The sequence below is a fragment of the Rhyacophila brunnea genome, unplaced genomic scaffold, assembly GCF_057557595.1.
Source record: "Rhyacophila brunnea isolate RB1 unplaced genomic scaffold, BYU_Rbru_1.0 scaffold_15, whole genome shotgun sequence".
NCBI classification, from domain to species: Eukaryota; Metazoa; Arthropoda; class Insecta; order Trichoptera; family Rhyacophilidae; genus Rhyacophila; species Rhyacophila brunnea.
The window spans coordinates 27,945,303-27,972,858 of NW_028232806.1; the positions used below are offsets into that span (position 1 = coordinate 27,945,303).

A 27,556-nucleotide genomic window follows, 5' to 3' on the forward strand; every position below is an offset into this window, starting at 1 on the left:
ACCTGTATTGTTGTAGTCGACAATATTCTACTTCTGACTAGCTATTCTTATTAGAACGTTTTTATTAGGTCGTACAAATTTTGAAATCGATTTTTAATTAACTTCCCGACTAGCAAGACATTTGAAACTTTTAGAATATATCAGAACACGATGCCAATGCATTTTTTTAATACTTTTAGCCATCTTTAAGTAGAATTAAATTCATTTTCAGTTAATTCTGGTTTGTATGAAAAGTTATTTCGGAAGAAATCCGTAATCCAATCCACCATTATCGGTTGCTAGGAAATTATTAATATATACGTACGTTACTATGGAAATCAATATGAGTGTCAAAATGACATTTCAGTATTATTTCTATCAAATACAATTTTTTTTTATCGTTTAAGCTAGTCAAGTCAAGTTTATATGATTCAACAAAAAATTTAAAAACGTATATAAAAAGTTCTTTTTATCTTGTAATTATTTCTATTATTCATTATTAAGATCCTTCTATAATCGTCAACTCGTTCACTATACAAGTTGACCTAGGTTGCTGTTAAAGGATATTATAAAGACATGTCTTTTGAAATGTTGCCAATTTCGAGTGTTTTAGCCGGCTCGTACGTCTAAACTCATCTCGTCTGCAACATATCGAATACGTCGATGTGACATCATCGCACATTGGTGGAATACATTTAAGTTTGAAAAAAAAATCTAGTGTTCCTAGCAACAAATCGGACGCGTCTCAGGCCACGAGTTGTAGCCGTCAGTGTTGCAGTTACACACAAGCTACGAATTGGTCATTCCTGTTTAAACATCGAAGCTCGCCGGTCGCCGCATCCCGTACATATCCACGTTTCGAAAGGTTACCTATGACTGTCGCTAGGCGCGGTCTTTGTATGCAACATCGGTGCGACGTTAGAAGGTTTGATTTATGGATGTGAGGCAGATGGGGCGAGTTCAGATGTGCGAATCGGCTTAAGATTATAAGCTCTCGACTACCCTAGTGTTAACACTTAAAATAATGCTATATTAATAATAATACATTATATTTATGTATTATTCCGAACTACACTGTAAAAGAAGTTTTTCTGTTAATTTTTATGCATTAATTATTATGTTTTTGTTTCCAGATTGTTCAAATAGGCCGTATATTAAATGCCCACGTGTCCTCAATGCAGTGGATAGATACGTCAACAGCGCAGATCTCCACCAAACTCGATCAACTGTCCACCATGCACAACACACTGCGTAGAGACAACGAAAGATCATTCCATCTCACTTACAATTAGACCTTAAATTAGAATTCAAATACCTCTGTGTTTTATTAATATATCGTTCATTAACTTAGAACAAAGTGTCACTGATCATCCATAAAAGTCGGTCTTCTCTGTTTCCTCTCTTATCGACATTTTTAATACACAAATTGATTTTGATAACAAATTCAAAGATTGCATTGCATGACACGTATGAAAATAATATGTTATAATGTAGAAAAAAGGTTTATCTTTTGTCATCCGATTTGATTAAATTATTGAATATAAGACTTGGAATATATTTGTTGTATGAGAGAATGTCTTATACTGTCAACATGAGACCTCCGGTAGAGTGGTAGAATATTCACTTTTAAAGCCATTGGTCACAGTTCAAATTTTTTTCTTTGCCAAACTCACATGTTTATTCAATGCATGAAAATTGAGCGAATGGCTAACTACCATTTCTGGCAGCCAACATTGGCACACACATGACTGTACAGCCAATAATAATTATGTTGGCTTTAGACAAAACCATTTTTAAAATGTTTAAATCTATGCTCTATCTGACTTCCTATAGTCGACAATGACTTAACTAAACATTTCAGCACGCAGTGCCTCCAAGAATCCCTGTCGCTCGCCAGTCTTCTTGCATCGTTCCAGCATCCCGTAGCTCCGCCATATACACCCTGTAGCAGGGGTAGTCAACCTGGTCCTTACCACCCACTAGTGGGCGTTCCAGCTATCATAGTGGGCGGTAGGGGTTTTAAAAACATTTTCATCATGTTTTTATAAAATTCCCCTTGACAATTTAAATTTGAGAAAATACACTATTTGTATCGCCCTCGCATAAGTTTAGTTCACGTTACGTAAGTGAAACTAAATGACGCTGCAGTGCGACCGCAAACAAAAGAGCCTCATCCCAGAATAGCTCGCACATCTCCCCCCACACCACCCAGCTGTAATAGACAAGCATAGCTGGTAGCCGGCGCCCCCCCCCCCCCCCCAAACCCAATCCATGGTACGCGAAAGGTATGCGCAGACAACGATAAAAGGAGCAGGCTCTTATTTGCGGTCGCACTGGTCAGTACGCAGTTAGATTTAGATAGATTACTGTGGAACCGATGAGCGGTTAGAAAATTTTACTACTAACAGAGATACAAAAGTTGGCGGTAGGTATAAAAAGGTCTATAGATAGTATTTAGCGGCCTTCCAGGACTAAACAAGCACATGGTAAATTATCAATTATCAAATTGTTTTTTAATTTGTGTATGAGTCAGAGTATGGACCTAATAGGTTGAGCAAGTGGCTGACATCCATTTCTCGTAAAAATAAAATCTGTTAATACAAACCTCCACTCCGTGGAGGCCCATATGATCCTATTAGGATCGGACATGGTCAAAAGAAGAAAGAAATTATCATCTGAATAGGAAAAATTATCATATCGAAATTATTTCATGTTTAGAAATTAGTGACACTTTGTCTTTGGTTAGTCACCAGATAACCTAAGTATTTTTTTCCTATCAAATGTTATAACAATTGCAATAACAACAAATAAAATGTTTAATTTTGAATTAAATTTTTGTATGTTTGAAGTAATAAAAAAACTATATAATTGCAGTGTTGGAATTTTTATTTAACCCTTACATCATTTCCCGATAGCAGTAAAAATGAATAGGTATCACAGATTTTTTTACCACATATCGACTGCTTAATCTGCAAACCAGCCAACTGCACTTTTAACCAAAAATGAGATTTTGATGGCATTTTGCTATAAAGCATGTTTTCTATGCTCACACAAAATTTCAAACTCATAAACCTATAAATAAATGCGTTATCGTTCTTCACACAAAACAGAGAACCGCATATGCCAAATTTCCAATATCGTAAATGGAACAACTCCACTCTTTATATATATTTTCTTTATATTATTACATAAAAGAGAAGCTAAAATAGTGTTTCAATTTTAATAGTGCAGCTTATTTTGTAAAAAAAAAATTTTCAATTATATTTTTGGAATTGTTAAATTAAGCTCGATAGTTAAATTTTGTTATTAACGGCCCACGTGCTCGTCGTAGGTCAAAATTGAGTTTTTATTGTATTTTCAAACCATGATCCTGGACACTCCTTAAACGTTGTAGATAATCTATATAATTTTGAAGCCTTATTATCCTTTATAGTTATTTTAAACATTTGATGACTGCATAAAGTATTTTTGTTACATAAAATAGTATTCTTTTAAACCTCTCGCTCTAATGTTTTAGAATATAGTCATATTTCGGTACATAACTGTGCAGTGGTGTTAAGATTTTTTACTTTTATTAATTTTTAAACGCATTTATGAAACCATTAGTATAATATATTACGAGATAATTTTTGTAAAATATTCACGATAAAAAATTATACTGATAATCTCTGTGATCCCAAATTTGACAAGAATTAGGCATTTTATTATTCAAAAAATCGGCAAGTTAACACATTTGAAGATGATTCTAAAGATACTTATTATAAGCTATGTCTTTGACCATTCAAGTGTGATATATAAGAATAAGGTAGTGTTTTTTTGAAATACGCCATTTCTTTTGTCATTCCCCAGTGGTTAAGCTACAACATACGGCCGTTTGTTTGAAAATACAATAAAAACTCAATTTTGACCTTCGACGAGCATGTCCCCCCTTAAGTTTTTTCTCCTTCCTTATCAATTTGCCCAAATGAAGTTAGCCGGTTTGCAGATTTAAGCAGTTGATATATATTACGTAATGTGAAATTAAGAAAACAAATTTTGATGGAAGATTTTCATTCATAAGCTAATTTTCAAAATACAGGTTTTGTTTTCCGGACAAACTATTTTTTTGTTCAATGAATTCAATATTTAAGAATGTAGCATTCTTTACTGAAGATACAGAATTCTGAAAACCTCGTACCTTTACACATGAAAAATAACTGCGCCGGGTTGGACTCTAAGCACTATCCATCGTCTTTCGGCCTTATACATTTTGCACGGCAGTCAGAAGAAAGAAATAGACAAGCCCGACAGCAAAGAGATAACCAAGAACGATTTTTGAGGTTGACTTTACAATAATAACCTTATTTATTGCCCAAGTGTCACAGATCAATTGATGGAATGAAGCATTTAAATGTCATAATTCCTCTGTTTTCAATGATTAAGTGAACCATTTTATTGTGGGACATTGAACATATAACTTTTGAATGGTTTATTTGATCAGCGCTGAGGAACATGAAAAATTTTTTGATGTCTATTCGGCATATTATGAACCCCACATCTCTTTTATCTTCGCAGTCATCGTCTTCTTTGTCAGAATCTAGAAATCATTAATAAATTACAATGAATTTGTGGTAGATTGGATTGGCATTTATGTAATATAATTCCATTATTATTATGTTAGTCATCAGTTAAGTAGAGGTTATTGGTGATGGGCTTATAGCCGAAATAGCTGTCAACATCGACAACTCCAAGCTTTAAAAAAGAACTGTGGGGGAGATATCGTGAGTATTTAACGTGGCCTCTGTAGAGCGCGAAATCATTAACCATTTCCCTTGAGTCATAAAAATGATTTTAAGATGAGAATTTTCTAAACATAATATATATCTACCTACCCACAAGTAATGAAATTACAATGTGAGACAATAGCGACCCCTTTAAATACTGTGAAATTATTTTTTTCTGTATTTGGAAGAAATTGGGTAAAATTTGTATACAATGTAATATTTTGTAGTAGGTAACGACCTCGGGCCTTGTCAGCGTTATTTCGACAACGTAAGAATCGGCAAGTCTTTCAACAATTGCATCTACAGGTGTGACATACTTCGTTGGGTATCGACTACCTCGGGCTTGGTCATCGAAATGACTCGAAGTTGCAACAATGCATCGGTCAGCTTTCCCAAGCAAATTCAACAGATTTCCCAATTGCAAACTACATCAACAATGACTCACAATTTACCGAATATTCAAGTACTTATATAAATAGCGAGTCATAATAATTGATGGGTTAGCTCTCAATTTCGGTCACCCCTAAAGCGAGACCGCCAAAATTTTAACACATTGATCACTGTCTAAGTGTGTTATTCTTTTCGTTTATTATAATTTTTACATACACCCAACAGGCAGTCATCGCCACTAGTAAGTCAACGCTATTCTAAATCTAAAAGTAAATAAATAACATACTCACCGTCGAATCTTTCGACTTGTAAATTTTTAAACCGAGATGAAACCAATGCTAGGTCTGTTCTGATTTGTAAGGCGAATTTTCCGGCTGCACTGGCTTTAACGATCAATTCCGGGGACATGTTACGCATTCTGTCAATCGACAGTCGTAACTGTTTCAAGGGTGGCATTACTATTGAAATCTGGGAAAGAAAATAATATTTTATTTTAGCTAATATACAGAATATATTGTACCTATGTTACAGACAATTTACACTACTGTGCGAAAACATCTTCCTGGCTACGTGTTAAAACTGTGAACTAACATTCTCCACCCATTTTTAACCACATTTCCATTATAAACTAACAAGCTCCTCCCATTTAGTAAACAACAGCGCCTAGAAGCATAGCCAAGAAGATGTTTTCGCACTATAGCGAGTAAAGTCTTATAATATTGCCAGCAATAATAATTGTCATGAATGAAGTTGCAACAGTATTTACCAGCAATCTTTCACACGACGATTATTCCTGGTAATATTACAAGGATTTACTCGCTAGTGAAAACAGTCTTCAGTCTTCTGAAAACAAAAACTTCTGCAAGACTTCTTTCGCATGTGCAATAATTGTCACTGCAAGTGCGAGAACTGGTCATATTGCATGCGAGGCCTACCACGAGTTGTCGTCAACATGTTTATGATCGCACTTACAATGCTGTTTACACTCGCAAGTTACTGTCAGGCATTTCTCACAGAAGTTTTCTAGTAAGTGGATATGGGGCCTTATACTTTAACCTTCCTTTTACGATGATAATAAATTCCGGCTGTTCAGGTGATGTCACCTTGGGTTACCATAAAAGATTGACAATATTACAGTAGGTAAAAGGAAAATGCCTATTTTGGCAACATAAATAAGTCTAATATGGTTTCATCACCATTACTTGCTATTTGTTGTATCTATAAAATGATCAAAAAGACATCAAAACTTAATTATAATCATACGAGTATTTCTAAACATTCTTACAATCTACAGTTCATAATAGTATCTTGATCGCATCTCTTACTTTCATATCTCTTTCTCACAATAGAGTATTGTCTCTCTTTGTCGCATATACTTTAAATCTCTCTCTTTTGTTAGTAATGGAATGCGACACTCTGTTTACAACGTGCCTTTATAATAATTTATGACAGGTAAATGAAATCTGACGGATATCTGTCAGTTATATGTATTTACTGGATAATGCTATCGATTTACAAAATAATAACATTTTAATTAGATGTAATATTGAAGATTCTAAGAATAACCAAAATATGAAGATGACGTATTATCTGAAATATTTGCAGTTTAATGGGCTGGGTAACCTAAGGTGACATTACAGTAACGGGAATGTTAACAGAGACAATATATTTCTATTAATATTATTATATTTACATGATAATTTTGTTGCCTTGGCTCATTGTAAAAATTCCACGATTTCCTTGGGATCACTGTCGCTGGAATGTCGTGGGTAACTTGTCTTGTATGCATTAAATTCAAAGATGGCTGAAATTACAAAAACAACTATTAATACAATGATCTTACTTATATAAAATATCTTAATTAATCTTGAGCTTCCGAGAATGGCTGCACATGGCGTGTCATATCTTGTGTTTGACATTTACATAGTGAAGGCATCTGACTTTATTAATTATTTTAACAGACAATAATAATAAAAAAGCACAAATAATATCCTAGTAAATACAATCGGCAACTAGTTACTTGTTTAAATGTCATCTCCAATAGTTTACATGAGCATTTAAAGATTTTAAAGTAAGAACATATGAGGCAAGACTGTTTAATCAAGGTTTATAATTGTTAAGGCTATACCTCAGTTGAGGCACGGTCTAAAAAGATTATGGCTAGGCGATGCACGAATTGCGGGTCGCGGGTGCAAATTACGCATGCCAAACGAAATATAATTTGTCATATAAATCCAACTTGCGTCTATTTAATGTTCTGTTTATTGTTCTATCAGTAACAATAATAATATATTCATTGACATGTTTTCTTTTTAAAGTAAATGGGTAACGTTTTTAGTCATCTTTACACGATTTAAGAATTAATTGACCCGTCGCCATCACGCAGCAAAGTGACGTGTTCCTGGGTCAACATTCTCTCACTGAATGGCAGCGAGTCCAAAATTTCGTCGCGCGTACAGTTGAAAATTATTTGGCGTTTCACTGATGCGTCACCTTAAGTTGAAGATTGACAATGGAATTATATGGCGGATTGTAGATCAAAGCCCACTTGATGTTGAACGTGCCTGGTATATCCTAATATAGCTTCTTCCACAACAACACAGTATATTACCATTTTTTTGGAAAATCATTCATCATTGTTTTTGTACTTGTGTAATAAGGCCTTGAGGCAAATAGCACAAACACTCCCTCCAAACCAAACCCGCCCCGCACCACACTCGGTCTTAATCGAGCGTATCACGAGGCACTACGTTTGATGTGAAGCATCTGTACAATTGTTTATGCCTGGTAATGTCCCAGGAGCAGTTACCCGAGACTGAGGTCGCCACGCTCTCAAGCTGATTTTACTCTAATGCAAAGTGCCGGGGAGAGAAAAAGCACAAGGAAATTAACAAAAAAGAAAGGAATTTAATAAATATAACAAAAAAAACACCCACGGTGGCCGCGCGGCTTAAGCGTTGGACTATAACGCCGTGGATCCCAGGTTCGAATGCTGGGTCTGGCAAGTACACATATTGTTTTTCAATTTGTGTCTGTCAGGGTGTGGACCTAATAGGTTGAGCAAGTGGCTGACATCTATTTCATCTATTTCTCGTAAAAAAAAAACAAAATCTGTTAATACAAACCTCTACTCTGTGGAGGCCCATATGATCCTATTAAGATCGGACATGGTCGGGGAACAAAAAAAAAAACGAAGCTAATCATACGGATAGCACAAATTATGTGAAGAGATCTTCACGCCTGCAGTAAGACACCGCAAATTTTTTAAATGCAAGATAATTAGCAACCAAGTCGGATGGGCCCAACAGCTGGATGGACCTGTATACCATTAAATATCAATACGCCGACCACTGCATAAGCTATGAATTCTTTACGAAAATCTATCAGAAAATGTGTATGGATCAAATATATGTATATTTAACTAAAGACCTATCTTATATTTTGGTAAATCAAGGCATATAAACATAATTTGTATGCAAGTGACAGAAGATGGAATAGTTATTAATTTATTTTTCTTTTTTTTAAATCTTCATATCCAAATAATGCGTTTTGAATTTGGAATGGTTACATATACAGACATAAACATAAGGAAAATACCCCTAAAGTTGTGATTATATTGAGATGCATGTCGCGTACTATCACGTGACGACACAGTAAGCTGCCGATGGGAAAAAGTTTGTAACGTCATTTTTCTTGGTGTTTAATTTATTATCAGACTGATGCTCCCATCCCGTAGCACGTTTTGAACCTTTAAACGAACATTGTCTGATAGCAAAATCTACCGAAATCACCAGAACAACAATTAGGTTACCTCACGCGCACCGCACTGCATCGACACCTGCATGACTCAATGAACGTTTTTTATCATTTTCTACATGCCTACACATTTTCGAACCATATAAAAATTGCGTGTTCTTTGTTTTTAGTGGTTTTCTCTATGAATTTTCTATTAAATTATTATTTCTTATCTATTGTCTGCAGGTTGGGTTCTGTTCAAAATTTTATCTATGGACGCAATATCGCAAGTAATTTTAACGTACACACACGTAGAAACTGTTAAAATTAATTGAAATGAGCATGAATAATGAATAATAATTCAAAATACATTAGAGTTGCCACTCTCCATCATTGAATTTATAGAGATAGTGATCATTCAAAATATTCTGCGGAATGACGAAACCATAGACTAAATTTTTCATCGTACCACCATGTGACGTGATCATAATGTAACTTAATATATTTTAGATAGCTCACCATTTCTATTTCCACGGTCAGGCAAGGAGTTTGCTTGTTAGTGAGTTTTAATTTCATACAGCTTGCAGTTTGTTTCAGTGAAAGTAGTGATCTTGAAAAATTAGCTAAAATCCATCATTATAATATTTATGTAGGTACATACATTTTTGTTTTTATTGGTCGAGTTAGCAGTAGAGTATACTAGCATAATTATTACTATTGAAACTACTCTACTTTACTCTACCGGATTTGGTAGAGTACCTGTTCACATGCAATTTAAAAACTACAGTAAACTCCCAATTATCAGTGTGCGCATGTTTTTTTCGCATTCCACCATTTGGCAATGTGTGTTTTATGAATAACGATACGTTGCAGACAAGACGAGTTTTGATGTGTGAGCCGGCTTATTTTACGCATAGTGGTCTCGGTTCAGGTAGAGTACTGGATAAGAGAACCAACTAATAGAGCCATAGAGTTTTTAGTGCATTTTCGGCTCCCGGTTTGGCATCACTTTTTTTTATAAAATATCTATTTAAATGCATGTTTTCGGTGAAATATATTTTATAAAAACGTAAAATATAATATTTTATGTTTAGTAAAATACTGAAAATGAAACAAAATTTAAATTCAAGTCCCATACATATGACTATTTTCAGTTACCTACATCAGCCTACATTTCTTTAACAGGCACCCTTCGCCACAGCCATCTAGGTATAATACAGTCCATACACTTTGAATGAACTATTAAGGATATACTTCAGTTGAGGCATGGTCTAAAATGATCGTGACTAGGCGATGCACGGATTGTGCAAATGACGCGAGCCGAACGAAATATAATTTGTCATAAAAATTCAACACGCGTCCATTTAATGTTGTTATTGTTATATTAGTAATAATAATAGTATATTCATTGACATGTTTTCTTTTTCAAGTAAATGGGTAACATTTTTAGTCATCTTCACACGATTTAAGAATATATTCCTCCGACGCCATCACAAAACAAATTGACGTGCTCACACCTCGACTGTCGGTCTCCGATTGGCGACGAGTGAAAAAGTTCGTCCCACCTACTGTTGAAAATTATTGGTGTATATAGGTGTTTAGAATGTCGAGATAATAATTGCGTTTTATAGAATATTATAATAATGTCAACAGAAATAAAAAAAATACGATTTCTTGAAATAAGTGAAAAAATTACCAGTTCCGAATCCTAAATAAATATCTGGGTGAGTTTCACTGAAGCCTTCCATTTGATACTCCGAGAAGAAGGACGTCTGGTCTATTTCACACCATACTTTTGGAAGGTTTTGGCTGCTGCTGTCCTCGCAAACAATAAAATTAACTTTTCGCGACGTCAATCTGATGACGCATTCTTTGGATATTTTCGACAGCGCCGTTACGATATCTAAAACATTTAACACAACAAATAAATTTGAGTACATTTCTTTGGGTAATTTAATTGCTAAAATATCTTTCATTAATAATAAGTAGGTGGGTATATTTTACTAACTTGAGAACTCTCTCATTGGAACAGTGTCCGTCATTACTGAACGAAACTTCATTTTCAAGTGAACTACGCGATTTAAACAGATTAAAAGGTTAGTAATGCGGTTGTATTAGTGGCTTTTAATCTACTCGCGAGATTTTTGTTCACTTTGCCATTCATAAATCAAAATATTTCGCATTATTATCCACGAAATCTGTACCAATACAATATTATTACATACACTACAAACGTCAACTGTCTAAACGTCAAAATGTCATTGACAAATGAAATTTTTATTTCTTTTTCTTTCCCGCCTTTAGTGTTTTAATATAACTTTGCTAGATGTCGCTAGCAGTATTTACTACGAAAACGATTGACAAGACAAGAGTCATAATAGCAATGAATATTGACAATGTTATACTTTTTTTAATTCGCCTATCTAAGAATAATTTAATTGATTGCATCGATGATGTAAATTTATTATGTTTCAAGAGAAATAAATAAAATATCACCGTAAATTCTTCAAAAAAAATTAACGCACAGTCCGGTACATAGGAACTGATGTAATCAAATATAATAATAATGTGGTACCTATAGTGCGAAAACATCTTCTTAGCTACGTGTTAAAACTGTGAATTAACATGTTCCGCCCATTTTTAACCGCACTTCTATTATAAACCAACAAGCTACTCCCATTTAGTAAACAACAGCGCCTAGAAGCGTAGCCAAGAAGATGTTTTCGCACAGTACATATTGCGAGGATTTTCTTTTTACAAAAATATAAATATATAAAACAGGTTAAATTGAATAATCGTTAGCTTGAAATAAACACTCCATGATTTTGAATGATTTATTCTATATTAATATTTTTTGAAATTAATATTATATGAAGCGTGTGTGAGGTTTCTAACATCAGTCACATGACTCACATCTGGTGAATCGTAAACTATTTTCATGAGTAGTCGCGAGAGTGAGCTAGTGGGAAAATCTAAATAGAACCAAAATAAACGTTTTCCATAGTATCGTCCATCTCGCTCTATACCGTTAAAAAATTCAGTTTGAATGAATGAAATAGCGCAGTATGCGTTTTCGTGCCGTGCATTTATACCTAAATGAACTAAAAATGACATATTATTAGTTAATATGACCAATTTAACGGATTCAGATACAAGAATGGTGATTTCAAGTGCCGATTTCGGACGTTAAAAAATATATTTTCAAAGCGGCGAACGTTAAAAAAAGGATGGCACGACGCGATTCCGAGACGTAAGTAATCGATATTATTAACCGTCAAAATATTTTGAAACTAAATTATACGCGAAATGGCAGCGAAGATGACCAATCTATCCGATAAATCTAATCCAACGCAATATACGGCATGACAACCCGTTACGGAAAATACTGTAAACCGTTTAAATGTCACGTCGTCTGTATTACATTTTTTTATTAATAATTTGTACACCTATTCGCTCTCTTCCGCTGTCACTTGTCATCGACATTCGAAGGCCTCTCCCATTTTAATAATGTCATAATACGCTTTTTTTCTACGTTTAGAAACTTATTTCAACTATATAATTTAAGCTACATAATTCATTTAAAGAAAACGTATTCCTGAAAACGTGTGAGCTATTTTGACATTGAAGAGTTTGAAACATTCTTGAAATAAATTCCGCACAACGGTTTTATATACTCAAAAATAAGTCGTTACAATCCAGTATTTTATATTTTGAGAACGTGGCTTGCATAATATTGATACAATCTATAAAATTTCACTATCTTATCGTAACTATCGCGAAAATGGTTACATGTTAGTTAAAAGCGCACTTTGACACACATTATTTCGATTTTGAGGTTATTTTTCAAAGCTGTTATCAACAGAATTTTATTTATTGAAAACAGTTCGATATTACATTCATAATCTGTACGTCTTCGTATTCATTCTACTGATACCGATGGGCGATAATTACATAATAAAGGAATTGCATTTAGGTTTAAATATATTTAAATTATTAGAAATAATAATAAATAGGTATAGGTAGGTACATAGCGTCTAGCCTAGGTCTACGTTATCCAAATAATTTTGTTATAAGTTTTTTAATATGTTTAATACCCACCCAAGTATTAATTGAACATGAAATCCTAATATAAGAAATACGTAATACGCTTAGAGGAGGCCGCGAAATTTAAAAACAACTCTTATTATTATTTTCTCCATTTTTATGTTCTTCCTCCCCTTATGTTGAAGATGGCGCTGTATGCAAATCAGGCAATACCTAATAAAATTATCTACGTAGGGTAACTATGGGGTAACTCCCTACTGCACAATAAAAGGGGTGTTAGTTAGTACCTTATCCACGTTTACATTACGATCGATATTGTTGTAACTTTTATAATTGATACGAATGTTCTTTAGCCATTACTGGCAATATCTAAATAATACGTTTATTTTAATATGCCTGAGCAAAATGTAGGATTTATTATACCTACCTATTAATTATTTCATAATTGGTACTACCTACTTGGCTGTTGTTATGAACTGTTCATAATCATTGCCATTCTGACTAGCTCCATTCATTTTCGTTTGTCATTGTTCACATATTACTTATTGCCATCTCAAAAAACTAAATATAATACCTATATATACCTACCTAAATAACGGTAGATTTAGTTTCCATAATTTTATGTATTTCTCAATCCACGTTTTCTAATAGCACACTATAGAAACTCGAATATGTATATAATTAATAAGGAATATTATTATGTATTGTAGTGTATAATTACTATACATATAATAACAGTTATGTACCTATAACTTTACTAATCAATAGGTAGGTAATCAAATTTTGATCAAGTGCTTAATTTGTAATATTATTTATTGAAATGTCATTGCTTAGTGGTTTTGCAGTTCTGAATAATTGATATTATTGACCCCTTCGATAAGAAAACTATGGTTATGCAATTTCAATAACTACCTAGGAACCTTATTATTATTATTTTTTTAAATGAAAATAATAATTTGTTGCTGCCATCTATTAATTGAATTGGGTTTACATATTAATATCAATTTGGCGCGTATTTTCTAGATGGCGCTATCTTCCAATTTATTAGGCGCAGATTCAATAAAAATACATATCTACCTTCTTATCATTCATTGTAGAGTAACTAAGTAAATAGTCATAAATCATAATATTATTCCCGGTGGGACATATTAATTATTATTCTGGTACAAACAGTTACGTCCGTAGGCAAGGCAAGGTATTATCTATGGGCAAAGTGCCTCGATCGCCCCCACCCCATATAATTATTATAATAAATATGTACATACCGTGAATAGGCAGATTTAATCAAAATCTTAAAAATATAAACTTCCAATAATGAAACAAGGAACGAGGTTGATGCCGCGGGCGAAAAAAAATACGAATCTACTATCAAATATATAATATGTATAGGTATAATATTCACAATCTCTGCTCAAATGTGCTGTCTCTAAGCAACGCACTACCTGCCTTCTGTCAAAGGACGCCACTGATTTTAGCGTTGTTGAATGATAGTTGAGCGTTTTGTGAAATCTAAGATATAATTATTAAAATAAACTACTTGCAGGTGTAATACCTAGTTATATAAAAACAAAAAATGCTTAATTTATATACATTCATGAGTAATAAGGAAATATCTAATAGGTAGGTATGTAAAAATGTGGATCTATTTGAAATTAGAAGCCCAGTTTAGAAAAGGCCATCAACTCATACAGCTCAGCTGTAAATAAATAAGATATTATAGGTATATGTACATAATTTAGTTTTAAATTAGTTTAATTACCTCCAATAATTAAATTCAAATGACACCGGTTATTCATTGATTCACGCACAGAACAGATAATAAATAGAATTCCGATAGGCTATATTCAATACGATACATTTTGATGCAGGGTTTTGAATGTGTGAGTGTCATACGAAAATGAAACACGCATTATGCACGTGCAATGGTGTGTGTAATACACTAATATTAAATGAGTGACAGTGCATAAACCGAGAGCAGTTGACACGTGTTTAAGTTTATCCCGGTTCTTCCTTACTCGAGAACGGTTACCTGCTATTCCTTACCATTAGGTATTTCAGTTCCCATTATTTATGAGTTTATAGCGTTATTTACAACTTCATGGATCATTTCACAAGAGTTTTCTCAAGAGTTACATGATCTTATGTGGGTAGGTACAAGCCTGGAAGATAGGCGGGAACAGTGGCTATTTTCATGGCTTCCACTTTCCACTAAGACTAAAATAGACAAGAACCATAATGTGTGATTAACCCAAAATGCTCATGAAAAAATAGGGAATGATTTTCAATTGGTCGTTCACACAATTATTCATTAATTTATCGGGTAGGTACCTATTTATTGTATATATATATATATGTTACGCCGAATGTGCGAATTGACTATTACAAGAAATGGGCAAAATTTTGCCTAAATCATGAAAAATGCAAGCTTGTTACCTTATTCATGAATTAGGCAAATTATTTGCCGAGTGCATGAATTCGTCAGTAATTTTTCTGCCTAGGAGCATTGGGCAAATTAGATATTAGGGCTCCGGTGGTGTTTTTGATTCGTGCTTGGGTATCAGGCAGTGGTCGATTGTTTGTTTGTGATAGTATGATTTGATAGTTTGTTGACAGTTGTTAGCTAACCTCAAAATGGACATTCAGTTGAATTCAGAACTACAAAACTTAACCTAACTCAAAATTGTATATCACTATTAGTGCATATTTACTTAAATGTCACCACATGCAGAAAATTTACTATAACTGTTACATGTCCAATTAATAATTATATAATAATAATATATATTATGTTATAATTATATTATGTCCAATTATAACTAATAAAACCATCCGTATTAAATTTACTTTTTCTACTGTCATGTTGACAGTTTAAGAATTCCATACCCTGACGAATTCACGCACTCGACGAGGTATCTCTAGTCTAAGCACTCGACAGATAATTTACCTAATTCATGAATAAGGCAACAGGCTTGACTATTACATGAATTAGGCAAAATTTTGCCCATTTCATGTAATAGTCAAATTCGCACATTCGGCGTAACATATTCATACATATTAAAATACATAATAACTGCCTAATCTTCACGCATCAACGTAGTACTTAATGAAACATTTGGATGAATGCAATATTATTCGCCCCGAGTTACACCGTAGCTTCTAATTATTTTCAAAGTTCGTGCAAGAAATTGCGTAAAGGTGTTAACTGCCAGCGTTTTGAAAAATTACAGTTTTTCGCGGCGAATTTAAATTATGCGGGTGTTCGAATATGCACGATTATGAACTGAATAATATGTATCTAATAACTGCAATTCTAAAAACACCAACACATTTAATAGGTACTTATGAACTTACTCAGTATGTTATGTCCGCTCTTTAAACCTTAAGGGCACACATGCTTACCTAGAGTTTCTGTTTTTTCATTTAAAGTTGAACTATGACATTGAATACTAGGTATGATTTTTAAAGTGAAAGTGATATTATGTTACATCTCTTTTACGCATGCTAATATGATTAAAAAGTTTTTCTTTCTCTTTCTGTCACATTCGAATTTGATTACCAAAGTTTAAACATTTACTATGCGTATTAGCTGACGTGCTTCGTCGTTTACAAATTATAACATGAATTTAAAAAATATATGTATTTATAATATTAAATATATTTTATAATGTACACAGATTTTTTTAACAACTATATTATATATACTTTTATTTATTTGTCGCATATTCAAAATGTTCTTGCTATATTAAAATCTTTTTTTTAGCCGGCCAAGTAAATCCGTATTTTTGGCCATAGACTAATAGAAAAAACTCTCTGCTGTCAGATTATGTTGATAGCAAATTGCAAGATACCTAACGAAGGAATTGTGTTTTATATCAGGAATAAGAAACACTATCTGTAAGTACAATATTATGTTATTTATTACTGTAGTAGTATTCTGTGTGTTTTGCATATATTATTCAAGTGTTAATTTATTGTTTTCTTAGTCTACACATACTTTCAATGTTTCATAATTCCGACTACTTTTTTTGAGGTTAGTTTAGAGGTTATTGCGAGAATGCCTGTGATTTCATATTTATTTGTTTGATATAATCTAAGGCGTTCTAGTTGTTATTAAACATGTTACCTACCTGATTACTTTATTTTAGTTAATCAATCTTTTTTGATGCTTTGTATTATCACTAATCCGTTTTAATTACCATTCTTCAAACAGTCGCACACTATAAAAGATTAAAAATCACACTATTAACAGTTCATATGTTATGTTTTTTGCAGATGGAGAAAATGTCTACCGAGATCTTTGCTTGTCGACGGTTTCATATGAATAAGATGGAATGAAATAAATCTTTTAATTAATAATGAAATAAATCCGACTTTCGGCGTACGATCCGAACATGGCGTGATTCATATAATATTATTTATGACGTAGACCATCAAGCATATATACCCATTTTATAGATTTAATAGTACAATTACAAAAGGTAAATATAAAGTGACTAATGTTTGTAACCTATAGCTATATCTATCTCGCATACATATTTAAAAAATAAAACAATTTTATAATTACATTTTTGCACTAAATTTATTATCGATAATGATATAAAAGTTGCTAAATTGATTCATAATATTCTAAAATATAATATAATTTTGCATATCAGTTACTTGTATCATATCAGGTATGTCATTTGGTAGAGCTTACTCTCCAAGTCTTTTCTTTTTCATCCTCAATATCACTTTGATATTAGAAACATTGTCTTTCTAACACCATTTCAAAGACTTTAAGTTTTCTAGATGCTGTATATTAATTCTTCTCTTCGGCTATATCTGCATCTTAGTTGCAGCATATGGATACAATGCGGCGCCTCCAAGAATCTCTGTCACTCTAGTTTTTTTGCATCGTTCCAGGTCATACTAGCAGCCCGTAACTCCGCCAGATATGCTATATAGATAGTATTTAGCGGCCATCCAGGACGCCGGAATCCGGTTGGCTTGAAGAACAGGCAAACCAGATTGGGATTCTCTTCAGGCACTCGCAGCACGTGGCCGGGCCAGGTACAAAGTTGCGTATTCACTCTCAACGTGATGCGAGGCTATTTGGTGCGTTCTTTTATCTCCCGTTACTTCTAAAATTACCGCACACCCAGTATCCGTCGTAAACATCTGTTCTCGAAGCTCAGTATACGGTTGCTCGGAGCCTTTGTAAGGTGCCATGACATAAAAACTAGTAAGATATTTAAAATAGCTGCTAGAATGAATACATTGTTGAAAGGAAATGAAAACTGATAATATGATATATCAATTAATTTGTCCATCTGAAGTTGTAGATATCAGTTAATAATTATGTGTTATACCAGTAATTAAATGCTGACTTCAAATGAAAATTGACTATTAAATATTGAAATAATATATTACCAGTTTTGATTTTTTTAAGTACTATACTATATCCATGGTTCATATTACAATGTCATAGTAAAACTTAGAAGAATAAAATATGTCGTAAGACGAAATCAATCTTGGGGTTTTAATATAAGTTAAATAAATAGTACACAGCTAATTTGTTATTACTTTGAATACATGCCATGTCTTTACATCAATAAAAAACAGAAAAACAATTTAATAATGTATAAATATTTATATAAGACTTAACAACGTCTAGTTAGACATCTAGTTAGACACGATGACCTCCATTTAATTTCCTCTTATTTTAAAATTCACCAAGATATATCCTAATAAGTAGGTAAGTATATTACATTTGTACATATAATAAGTAAATCAAGTACTTAACATAAATAATTATACTGTAAAATTAAATTACAATTGAAGCAGTATATATGGACCCCACAGAGTAATTAACAATATAATAATTTATATAATTATATCGGGTATATACTATATTGACACATTTTAATGAAGTCTATTTTTCTTGGTACCTACGTTCAATGATAAATGTTGTTTTATATTGTAACATAAACAATGGTAATATGCATTGATCTTTCTGATTTTTAAACTGTGATATCTATTTTATATATCTATTGATTTCTATGTTTATTATTGATACATTATTTATTTCAAATACAATAATTTCAAAACTAACAGTAAATAATATATAGAAAGCGTCATGTTGTTTAGTTGGAACATCTACTAGGAAATTCCATCCAATCCAAATTCAATTTTTACCAGGTGGGTACTTGTAGGTCAGTTATTTTTGGAATAAAATGAATCCCTTAAAAAATATGAAATAAGAATAGAATGATAAATATTTGTGAAAATTTACCAAATCAACATGTTTAACGTGAATATTTTCACACTAAAATGATAAATATTGTTAAGAAAATATACACAAACAGTTCATTCAGAAGTTATGACGTTTAAAAGATCCCGCGAGTTAACTCGTGCGTGGCACTGATCAGTTATGAGGTGATATCAGTTATAATCATTTATGAGGAATGGTTATAAGCCATTGGCACAACCAATTTGGTTTTTGACCTTGAGAACAAAATGTACTTTTTACACGGAACCAAAACTCACGGCTGCAGAGACGAATGCTTATACAAAATATGGCGCAGTGGAATCGCCAGCAAGATCTGCAGGTATCATTATTTAGATGTAAGTATACATATTATTTTGAATTTCATAAAATTACACTCGTTCTGGGTGTCTCGTAACAGTAAACTATATTAGTAAATTAGATATATCTTGATGAACTATAAAATAGTGATGTAATATAGACTTGTTGAAAATATATTAAGCATAATAAAATTTAAAATAAAAATTTAGAAATTCAGCCTTTCTGGTTCTCTAATATTCATAGATCTACTGGTTCTGGGATCTACTATTTCTGGCAGTAGACAATTCATATAAAAGTGATATATCTTTTTTTCAATCTTTTCAATCCAAAATGTCTCGACTTTTTTGATTAATTCTATTTTAACAGGAAAATTATGTCCCGTCTAAACTCCAAATAAACAGACATCTTTCTTAGTAATATGAAGCTGCCCCTGAATCTGGAAGTACCAATCGTGATTTTTATCTATTACCATATTCCTGTCTTTATCTACTTTCCAAAATTTAATTTTTTTCTGTACAATAGCTTCATCTGCACTTATTCCAGCAGCTGAGAAAGGACATTTTATTTCAATAATTGTATCATCATCGCTGATGCCATCTGGCGTTGCACCGATAAAATCATACACATCATCGATAAACAATCCACATCTCTCAATCTTAATCCGTTCTTGTACACTAAGCTGTTGTAAAGCTATTGATTCATTTTCTTTACCATATTTTACCGCTTTCACGTTGGCTAATGATTGGCTATATAATAAACGTTTTACCAAAGGCCCAAATTTTGTATTTTCTCGCCGCTTACACACCTTACCAAAAACAGAGGCAGTAAGAAGGTTTCGTCGCCTTTCTAGCCATTCTGCACATTCAGATTGTAATACGGTGCGTCTTTCTATATCCCTCCTCTCATAGTTTGTCAGTTTGAGTTTTTTCAAAAAAGTTTCTTTTAACAATTGATATTGATTTTTGTCCATATCAGGTTTTTGGCAACTCTCTCCATAATCTGGATTAGATAAAGGAACAGTATGTATTGGTTTTCGCCAAGATTTTCCTATTTTTTTTTTATTTATTTTCAACCTTCTTGATTCTAAGCGATTTATGAAGGCTTTTGGGCTATTTTTATAAACTTGTTTTTGAATTGTGCAATGTAACTTATTTGTATTAAATGCGATTACCGCCGCTGCACATCGTTCCATGTACGATTGTCTTTGAGAGTAGTTAATTCTCTTGCCGCCTACAAATTTTGCAATCATGTTATTAAAAGATTCTGAAATATTAGTAGAAAAATTATAAATTAAACTTTTTGAATTTAGCACCAAACGAGAATTATATATCATTAATTGAGAAAATAGACTGCATTCTTTTAATGCTGGTACATAATTTACATCAAGCATGTCCTCTGTATTTGGTTCATTTGTACAAAAATATGGTAGACAAGAAGTATGGTCTCCAAAAACATGGTGCGGTCCATTAAATAAATCTTTTTTCAGAGCGATAACCTTTTCTTCGAAAGTACTATCTTGTAGTTTTCTATACTTGATTGCACCTATGACGGCTTTCCGCAGACGTCTTTTTCTTGACGCAATGATTTTTCTTACATTCAAGGGATATCTTGTGTCTTTGGTTAATGCCTCTATTTTGCCACAATAATTTCTAATTAAATGGTTTTTACATTCAACTTTCTCGACAGTTACATTCGGATAAGGGTGACAATCAAGAATTTTTTTTGTATGTGCTGGAATCTCCATCAGCAATCAATTTTGAATAAATCAATCCATGTGTATTAATAGATTCTTTAAAGCCTTCTAATATTGCTGTAGATTCCATTCCACCTGACGGACCGGTATAATTTAAAAAGCATTTATGTTGTTGAGCAGGGATATTTTTATTTTTAGCTTTGGCGCACAAATCGCAATATTTATTTTTCACTGACATGTACAAAATCTTTCCGGTTCTTTGACCAATGATCGTGGCAGCGCCAGATGCTGCGGAATAATTGCATCTGTATGAACGTTTCGACCAACAGCCGTCTGCAACAACTGATATCATGGGAATACCAGAAGAATCGACGTCACCATTTTCGATTGCAAGTTGTCGCTCTTCTTTCGCAGCGTTTTCCATACTCTTATTTTTGGTTTCTTCAAACCACTCGTACACCTTCTGTTGACTCTTTCTGTATGTTCTTGCTGTAATCGATGGTACGTCAATTGCTGAACACATTTCTTCCAGATTTGAAAATCCACTGCCGATACTGATTATACTGGATACAAATGCGTCACACAGATTCATTTTGTTTTTGTTCATTTCAGTGGTATATAATTTTAATTTTTTACCACAAAGTTTACATTGAATAAAAAATGTACTACTAAAGTTATCCCGATTTTCCCCAAAAATTTCTAAATGTGATAAATTACAATTAAATGGAGAATCATGGTGGCTAATTAATTGAAGTTGTTGGAAAAAATATGAAAAGTCTATAATTCTACGGCCTTCTACACGGAATTTAGGGCTTGAATCTTCAATTTCATTTTCTATAATAAATTCTTCGTGTTCGTGTTCAAATGTGGGATGAAATTCTGGTTCAGGTAGTATGCTTTGAGGATTTCCATGCTCAGGCATAGTCTTCGGCAATATATCAATACTATAATACATTCAAAAATATTAGTTTAGTAGATAGTTAACAGAAAACAAAATGTATAGCTGCTATTAATTATTGTACCAGATTATAATTTTTGTCACAGACACACTAATTTCGAATAAGACATGGCACAAACATAATATAAAAATAATATAAGTACAAATGATCATTATACTTAATTGTGTGTATTAATAAGTAATACGCAAAACTTCCTTTTGCAAGATAAATAAATATTGTGAACCAAAATTTTCTGTGAAATGTGGTTTTTTCAACTATGTATAATTATGTCAAATTATAAAATAATAATTTCAAACCTTTGTGTTTTTAATGTATTAATATTTCCATCTTTTCTCCTACGTCTTTTTTTGGAACTTCCAGCCATCGGATAGTGAGTTCGTGGCATTTTTTGTAAGTACAATCGATATAAATAATTGTGATAATATTGTTAGGTACCTATGTCAAAAACCGAGGATGAAAATTTCGCATTCCCGCTGAAATAAATGACGTTCATAGTATTGCCAGGCTAAACTTTCGAAATTAAAGTTAGTTTTTAAAAAAAAAATTACATTGGAAAATATTATGTAAGTACAGGCATCCATTATTATGTTATTTGATGAAAGTATTCTTTAAAATCATCTGTATTATTATAATCTCGCAAATTCATAATTTAGTAAAAGTTAAATTTTCTGTAATATAAACATCAGTAGGTACCTAACCTATGTTGATTCATAATTTTGGCTAAGTAAAAAATATAGATATTTTTACTTCGCGATGTGTTTGGGGTGTTCTAAATTATGTAAGTATGTTTAATAACAAATGTGAAATTCGTAAAACCTCATGTGTATTATTTATTAAATAAAAATAGTAAAACTAATAGTAGATACAAATGGTGAAAAACTTCATTCTCTTATTTACTAAAATATCAATTCAATAATATTTTAGTAGATATGGCAATACTGGACGACCCGATATATGTCACTGAAATAAAATAAAATCTATCACAATTTATAAAATACATACCTACTACAATCATAATTATTTTGAATGTAGAGGGAGATAGTTATAGAAAGGGACAGAAAACTGATTGCTATGTTGCAATATTAGGCAAAATAGATTGCAACAGTGTTAAAAATTATAATGTATGATTTAGTATGACATAACGTAGAATTGACGCAAATACAAATTTCTTCAGATTTTTTTTTGTTTTGTCCTCAAATGTCAAAATATGTTTTCCTTTTGAATAATATGTTCGAATTTGTGTTTGTTTCGCCTATTTTTGTGTTCAATTTGTAGCATTCACTTTTATAAACATATTTTTGTACAATACTTGTGTGTTGGCGTATTTTTTTGGTCATATAAAGTTAAAATAATACCAGCTAAAGATTCCATACATCATACACCAATTCGCAGGTGGGTCTGGCGGATATCAAGATGGTCGAATATTTCGTGGAAACAGTTGTTTTAAAAAGGTCTCTATTTAGTATTATAAATTTATAACTAACAAGATATTTCATCATTTATTCAATGATTAATGATAAACCTTCTGATACGTAGCTTTATATTATTTCGTATGTCTATAATTGTAGCATATTTAAATAACAAAATGTCCACTCGCTTCCATTAGATTTAGAACCAATAGAAACTGCAAATATTATAATTATACTGAATATATTTTACTACATTATGTTTTATAACATTACAACTATCTATAATAAATCGTTTGAGATAATAATTAAGGGAAAAATTTGTCATCATCACAGCCTATTAATGTCACAAAAATATGGCTTCGTTCTCAATTATCACGTTTCACGGTTTCAAAGAATATTATTTTACGTCATAAAAATACTTTATGTAGTTATCAAATGTTTTACATAAATATTTGACGATGAATAAGCTTCATAATGATATAAATAGTTTTTCTACAAATCTTACGTACTATTCAGGCTTAACCTCTGAAAATACCAGAAAATAGCTGACATGGAACACCTTCCCCCTTAAGCCATTTTATTGATATTTTTGTTATTTTAAATAATCAATGTAGGTACCTACCTACATTTTTTTCGGGTAAAAAATAGATTTTTATTGGTACTTACATCATAATTAATGTTATGAATATTTTAATCCAGAGCATTGGAGCGGAGCTCGAAGCAGAGCACGGAGCAGTGAAGCAATGGGTTTTTACCCGGACAGGATCGGAGCTGGAGCACCGAAAAATTGTATTGCTCCACTGCCCCGGATGTTTTTTTTTATTATTAAATTTTCGTCCTAAAATCCAATGAAAATATTATTTTTGACACTTTGCAACATTGGTATTATCTGAAATACGGCAAATAACCTTACTTTGTTTGATAGAAGAGGCACATAATGAAAGACGGTTTGGTCTCGACAATTTTGTTTAATAGAATTAACAATGAAAAGGACGAATAACAAACATTATTTCAAAAATACTTATTTTTTAATTTTTTAACATTTGTACCTGTAGGTATTGTACCTATAGGTATGTAGCTATTTTTTTACCCGGAGCGGAGCTGGAGCAAGTACCTATTAGATCCGGGAGCGGAGCAACACAAAAGGGGTCCGCTCCAACCATCTGTTTTAATCATTAAAATGTAGTTTGATAAGTTCTCTAATAAGATCACAAAACGATATCGCAAAAATTTTAAGTTTTAACGTAAGTAGATAATATTTTTTAAATTAAAAAAACATTGATTTTTATAAAAAAATGAAAATGTATATTATGTACCTAACTTGATTTTTAAAATATTTATATCGACTACCCATCTATAGCCTTCATAATACTAAGAAAACAACTGCTTAGAACTCATTGCCAAAAGCTCATTCTTCAATATTTCGATTCCGGAGATTTCAAATATCACCGCTCTTAGGTACTAAATGCAATATATTTTCTCATAATCATTTCGGAATTGAGCTGACTAATCGCTTATATTGGTTCTGTATGTCGATTTTACTGGATATGAAATACACATGCATATTTAAGGTCTCGATTTTTCCCAAGTGCTAACGAAATAATCTTCTATGTTTACTCGAATCAAAATGAATTATTGTGTGTAACATAATATTGATGAGAAACGATTGAAGAAGTTTTGGAGTGCGCTTAAACCCCATTACACCACTGATTGGTATAGTAAACGATGGCAACTCCACCTGGAGGTACTCGTTTTTCCTCAGTCGGTCTTCAGACACTAGCGATCCTAATAATTATAATCATTAGGCTACTCGTATTCGATAACCACTTGTGGATGCACCCATAGTTATAGGTCAAGTTTAGTGTTCATTGATAGACTCAAGTGTGGAGTGTCCGGGTATGTAGTATGTACCCGAAAAAATTCGGAGGTCCCCGGTTGAATTGACGAAAGGTTACAAATCGTTGGTGGAGTAAATGAGGTATTCAGTAACAGTCACCTGTTAGATTTTGTTATACCCACCACCTTATTGATATTTTTTTTCGAAATGGGTGTCTGGTATTGTTAGCTCTTATTTGAGGGAATCACAGAAAATATTATATGATAATAATTGTTTGTAAATTTAATTATGATCATAGTTTGAAAAAAAAACACAGGTCTAATCATTTTATAAACTCACCAGCTGCCAATAAATTAACCTTTTACCGCATCATTATAAATTTTTCTCTTACCCTGCATTAAATAATAAAATTATTAGTCTTTATAATTATCTCATTCGCAAGCATGAACTTCACAGTTTTATAAATGAATTCCCACAATTTAACAAACAATTATCATCATTGAAAGGTTCACCTTTGGCATTATTATCATGTATCCCTTTAGCATGTTTTTTTTCTTACGGAAACACTAGCTTATTATGGCGGGAAATTTGCGCGCCAAACGAGTCGGTCATTTCTTCGCTCGTTCCACCTGTCCGTGCGAATTCTACGCGTTGTCAGGTGCGCTAAACTTGGCATAAGAGCTTACAGCAATTATTATGAATTGCACGAATAACCATTATTACATTTTATAACTGGTCGCATCCTTGAACAATTATGATTCCCTACCTACATATTAGATAGAGTATAAATATATTTAATTATTGTTTATGCTAGTGTTATTTTGAGATAGCTCCTTTTGTATTTTTACATAATATGCAGATTCATATTCGTCAGGATCTCGTCGCTGATGGCCGTGATTCGTGACTCGGAAGATTTGACGTCGGACAGCATCCCTCCTTTCGGTATTCAGAGGCACGCTAAGCATGCCATATTGTGTCAGTGAAAAACCTGTCGTATTCGAGACGTCCATGTGTGCCGCGTATTCAATTGATTTTGAGATAAAAAATATATCAAAATGCGGCTCTAAATTAGTTTTATTAACCTTATTCCAAAACAGATATTCATCCCACCAGTGGCGAAGGGTAGGGGTAGTCTGTTAAGATCGGCCATAAAGACTGCACACTAAACTTTGTCACTCATAGGCATAAAGCCCATTGACGCAGCGAGTGCGGCGCTCGCGCAAAATTTCTACAAGTGGCGCGTAAATCATCGAAAATACAACGTAATCAAATACGCCAGCGCACACTGGACTTGACGATGCCTTGTGCCCCGCCTGCCGCATGAGTCACCGTTTTTCGCTTCTCGGCGATACGATTTAATGAAAATAGAAAGAACTCCATTCATTGAACACGACTACCAAAATCACGCTGCTCGAGGCGTTGTCGATCGACGGGCGAGAAGCAATTATTTAATAACTGAGATCTCTTTGTTTAATTTTATTCCGTGTTCTATATTTCGCTGGTTGAATAATGTCGTCGTAAATATTAATTACAAGCCCCGAAATAATATAATATTTTTATTGCTTTGTTATGAGAGACGCTGTAATAATAATTATTTTGTGCTGCTTGGGCCGCTTATTACATAGGTGAAGGGTAATGCGCGGCAAGAGACGTGTGATTATGGTTATGAATAAACGCTTCATACACCGACTTCGCCCGCTCGACGCGTTCTATGGGCACTATCGCATACGTATTTGTTTGCCACTTGCTCAACCAATACTCGTAAAATATCTAAAATTATGCAATTGAATCATACATAACTAACATAACTTTGGATAGTTTATAGATAGAATACTATTTATTTATCTATTATAGTTTGGATTAGGCAGGGCAAAAAAAAAATGAACAAACAATGTGTGTAATATGCATCATAATCCAACGAAAACAACAAATTATGAATGAAAAAGTGTGTACAATTTTGTCGTATCGCCCAAAGTATACCAAAACTATTATGGTTTGGTTTAGGCAGGGTTTAATTGATTTTTAAAAACTAACCAACACCATCTGTGAATTGTAGTATTAGTTCAATAAAAACAAATACGTATGACCAACAAAGTTTAAAGTGCATTATTTATAGCGCATCTTAACACCACCTCCACCCTTTGCTACTACATCCTACACCAAAATCCAAATTCTGACAACT

General features: G+C 32.8%; 3 protein-coding genes and 1 long non-coding RNA gene across 8 annotated transcripts in view; 3 read left to right on the plus strand and 1 right to left on the minus strand.

Moving 5' to 3' along the window:
* Nup62 (nucleoporin 62) overlaps positions 1–2,853 on the plus strand; it is a 22,724-nt gene extending 19,871 nt beyond the window's left edge. The window contains exons 8-9 of one of the 2 annotated variants that reach the window (XR_015070079.1): positions 1,113–2,068; positions 2,294–2,851. Coding sequence is in view for 1 of the 2 variants with exons in the window: in XM_085943340.1 (XP_085799466.1) it covers positions 1,113–1,271 (159 nt within the window). In the remaining variant the exon portion in view is untranslated. Of the gene's footprint in view, positions 1–1,112 lie in introns of both variants that reach the window. The other variant, XM_085943340.1, reaches the window with a different exon arrangement.
* Hus1-like (Hus1-like checkpoint clamp component) lies at positions 2,846–12,742 on the minus strand. Of its 3 annotated transcripts, none has more exons than XM_085943342.1 (7): positions 12,657–12,742; positions 10,876–11,065; positions 10,564–10,770; positions 9,387–9,490; positions 6,826–6,936; positions 5,423–5,600; positions 2,846–4,555 (listed from the first exon to the last, which is right to left on the minus strand). In XM_085943342.1, the coding sequence occupies exons 2-7, from the start codon at positions 10,925–10,927 to the stop codon at positions 4,338–4,340; spliced, it is 870 nt and encodes a 289-aa protein (XP_085799468.1). In that variant the 5' UTR covers positions 10,928–11,065; positions 12,657–12,742; the 3' UTR covers positions 2,846–4,337. The 3 variants fall into 3 exon arrangements, with proteins under 3 accessions (XP_085799468.1, XP_085799469.1, XP_085799467.1); XM_085943343.1 differs by having other exon boundaries at positions 12,560–12,699; XM_085943341.1 differs by lacking the exon at positions 12,657–12,742 and having other exon boundaries at positions 10,876–11,140.
* Positions 11,928–27,556, plus strand: part of Myb (proto-oncogene like protein Myb) — a 209,577-nt gene continuing 193,948 nt past the window's right edge. For both annotated transcript variants that reach the window (XM_085943337.1, XM_085943339.1), the window contains exon 1: positions 11,928–12,117. In XM_085943337.1, coding sequence (XP_085799463.1) covers positions 12,095–12,117 — 23 coding nt within the window. In that variant the 5' untranslated portion in view covers positions 11,928–12,094. The remainder of the gene's footprint in view (positions 12,118–27,556) is intronic.
* LOC147075100 (uncharacterized) lies at positions 16,730–18,500 on the plus strand. Its single transcript, XR_015070048.1, has 3 exons — positions 16,730–16,805; positions 17,184–17,389; positions 17,814–18,500. It is a non-coding gene; the product is annotated as an uncharacterized LOC147075100 (long non-coding RNA).

Coding starts and splice junctions, on each gene's coding strand:
- Hus1-like (XM_085943342.1), bottom strand. CDS start 10,927: ATGAAGTTTCGTTCAGTAATGACGGACACTGTTCCAATGAGAGAGTTC. Junction 9,491..10,563: donor TTATTTAGGATTCGGAACTG/GTAATTTTTTCA, acceptor GATGGATTTTAG/CTAATTTTTCAAGATCACTA. Junction 6,937..9,386: donor TGACCGTGGAAATAGAAATG/GTGAGCTATCTA, acceptor TTGTAATTTCAG/CCATCTTTGAATTTAATGCA.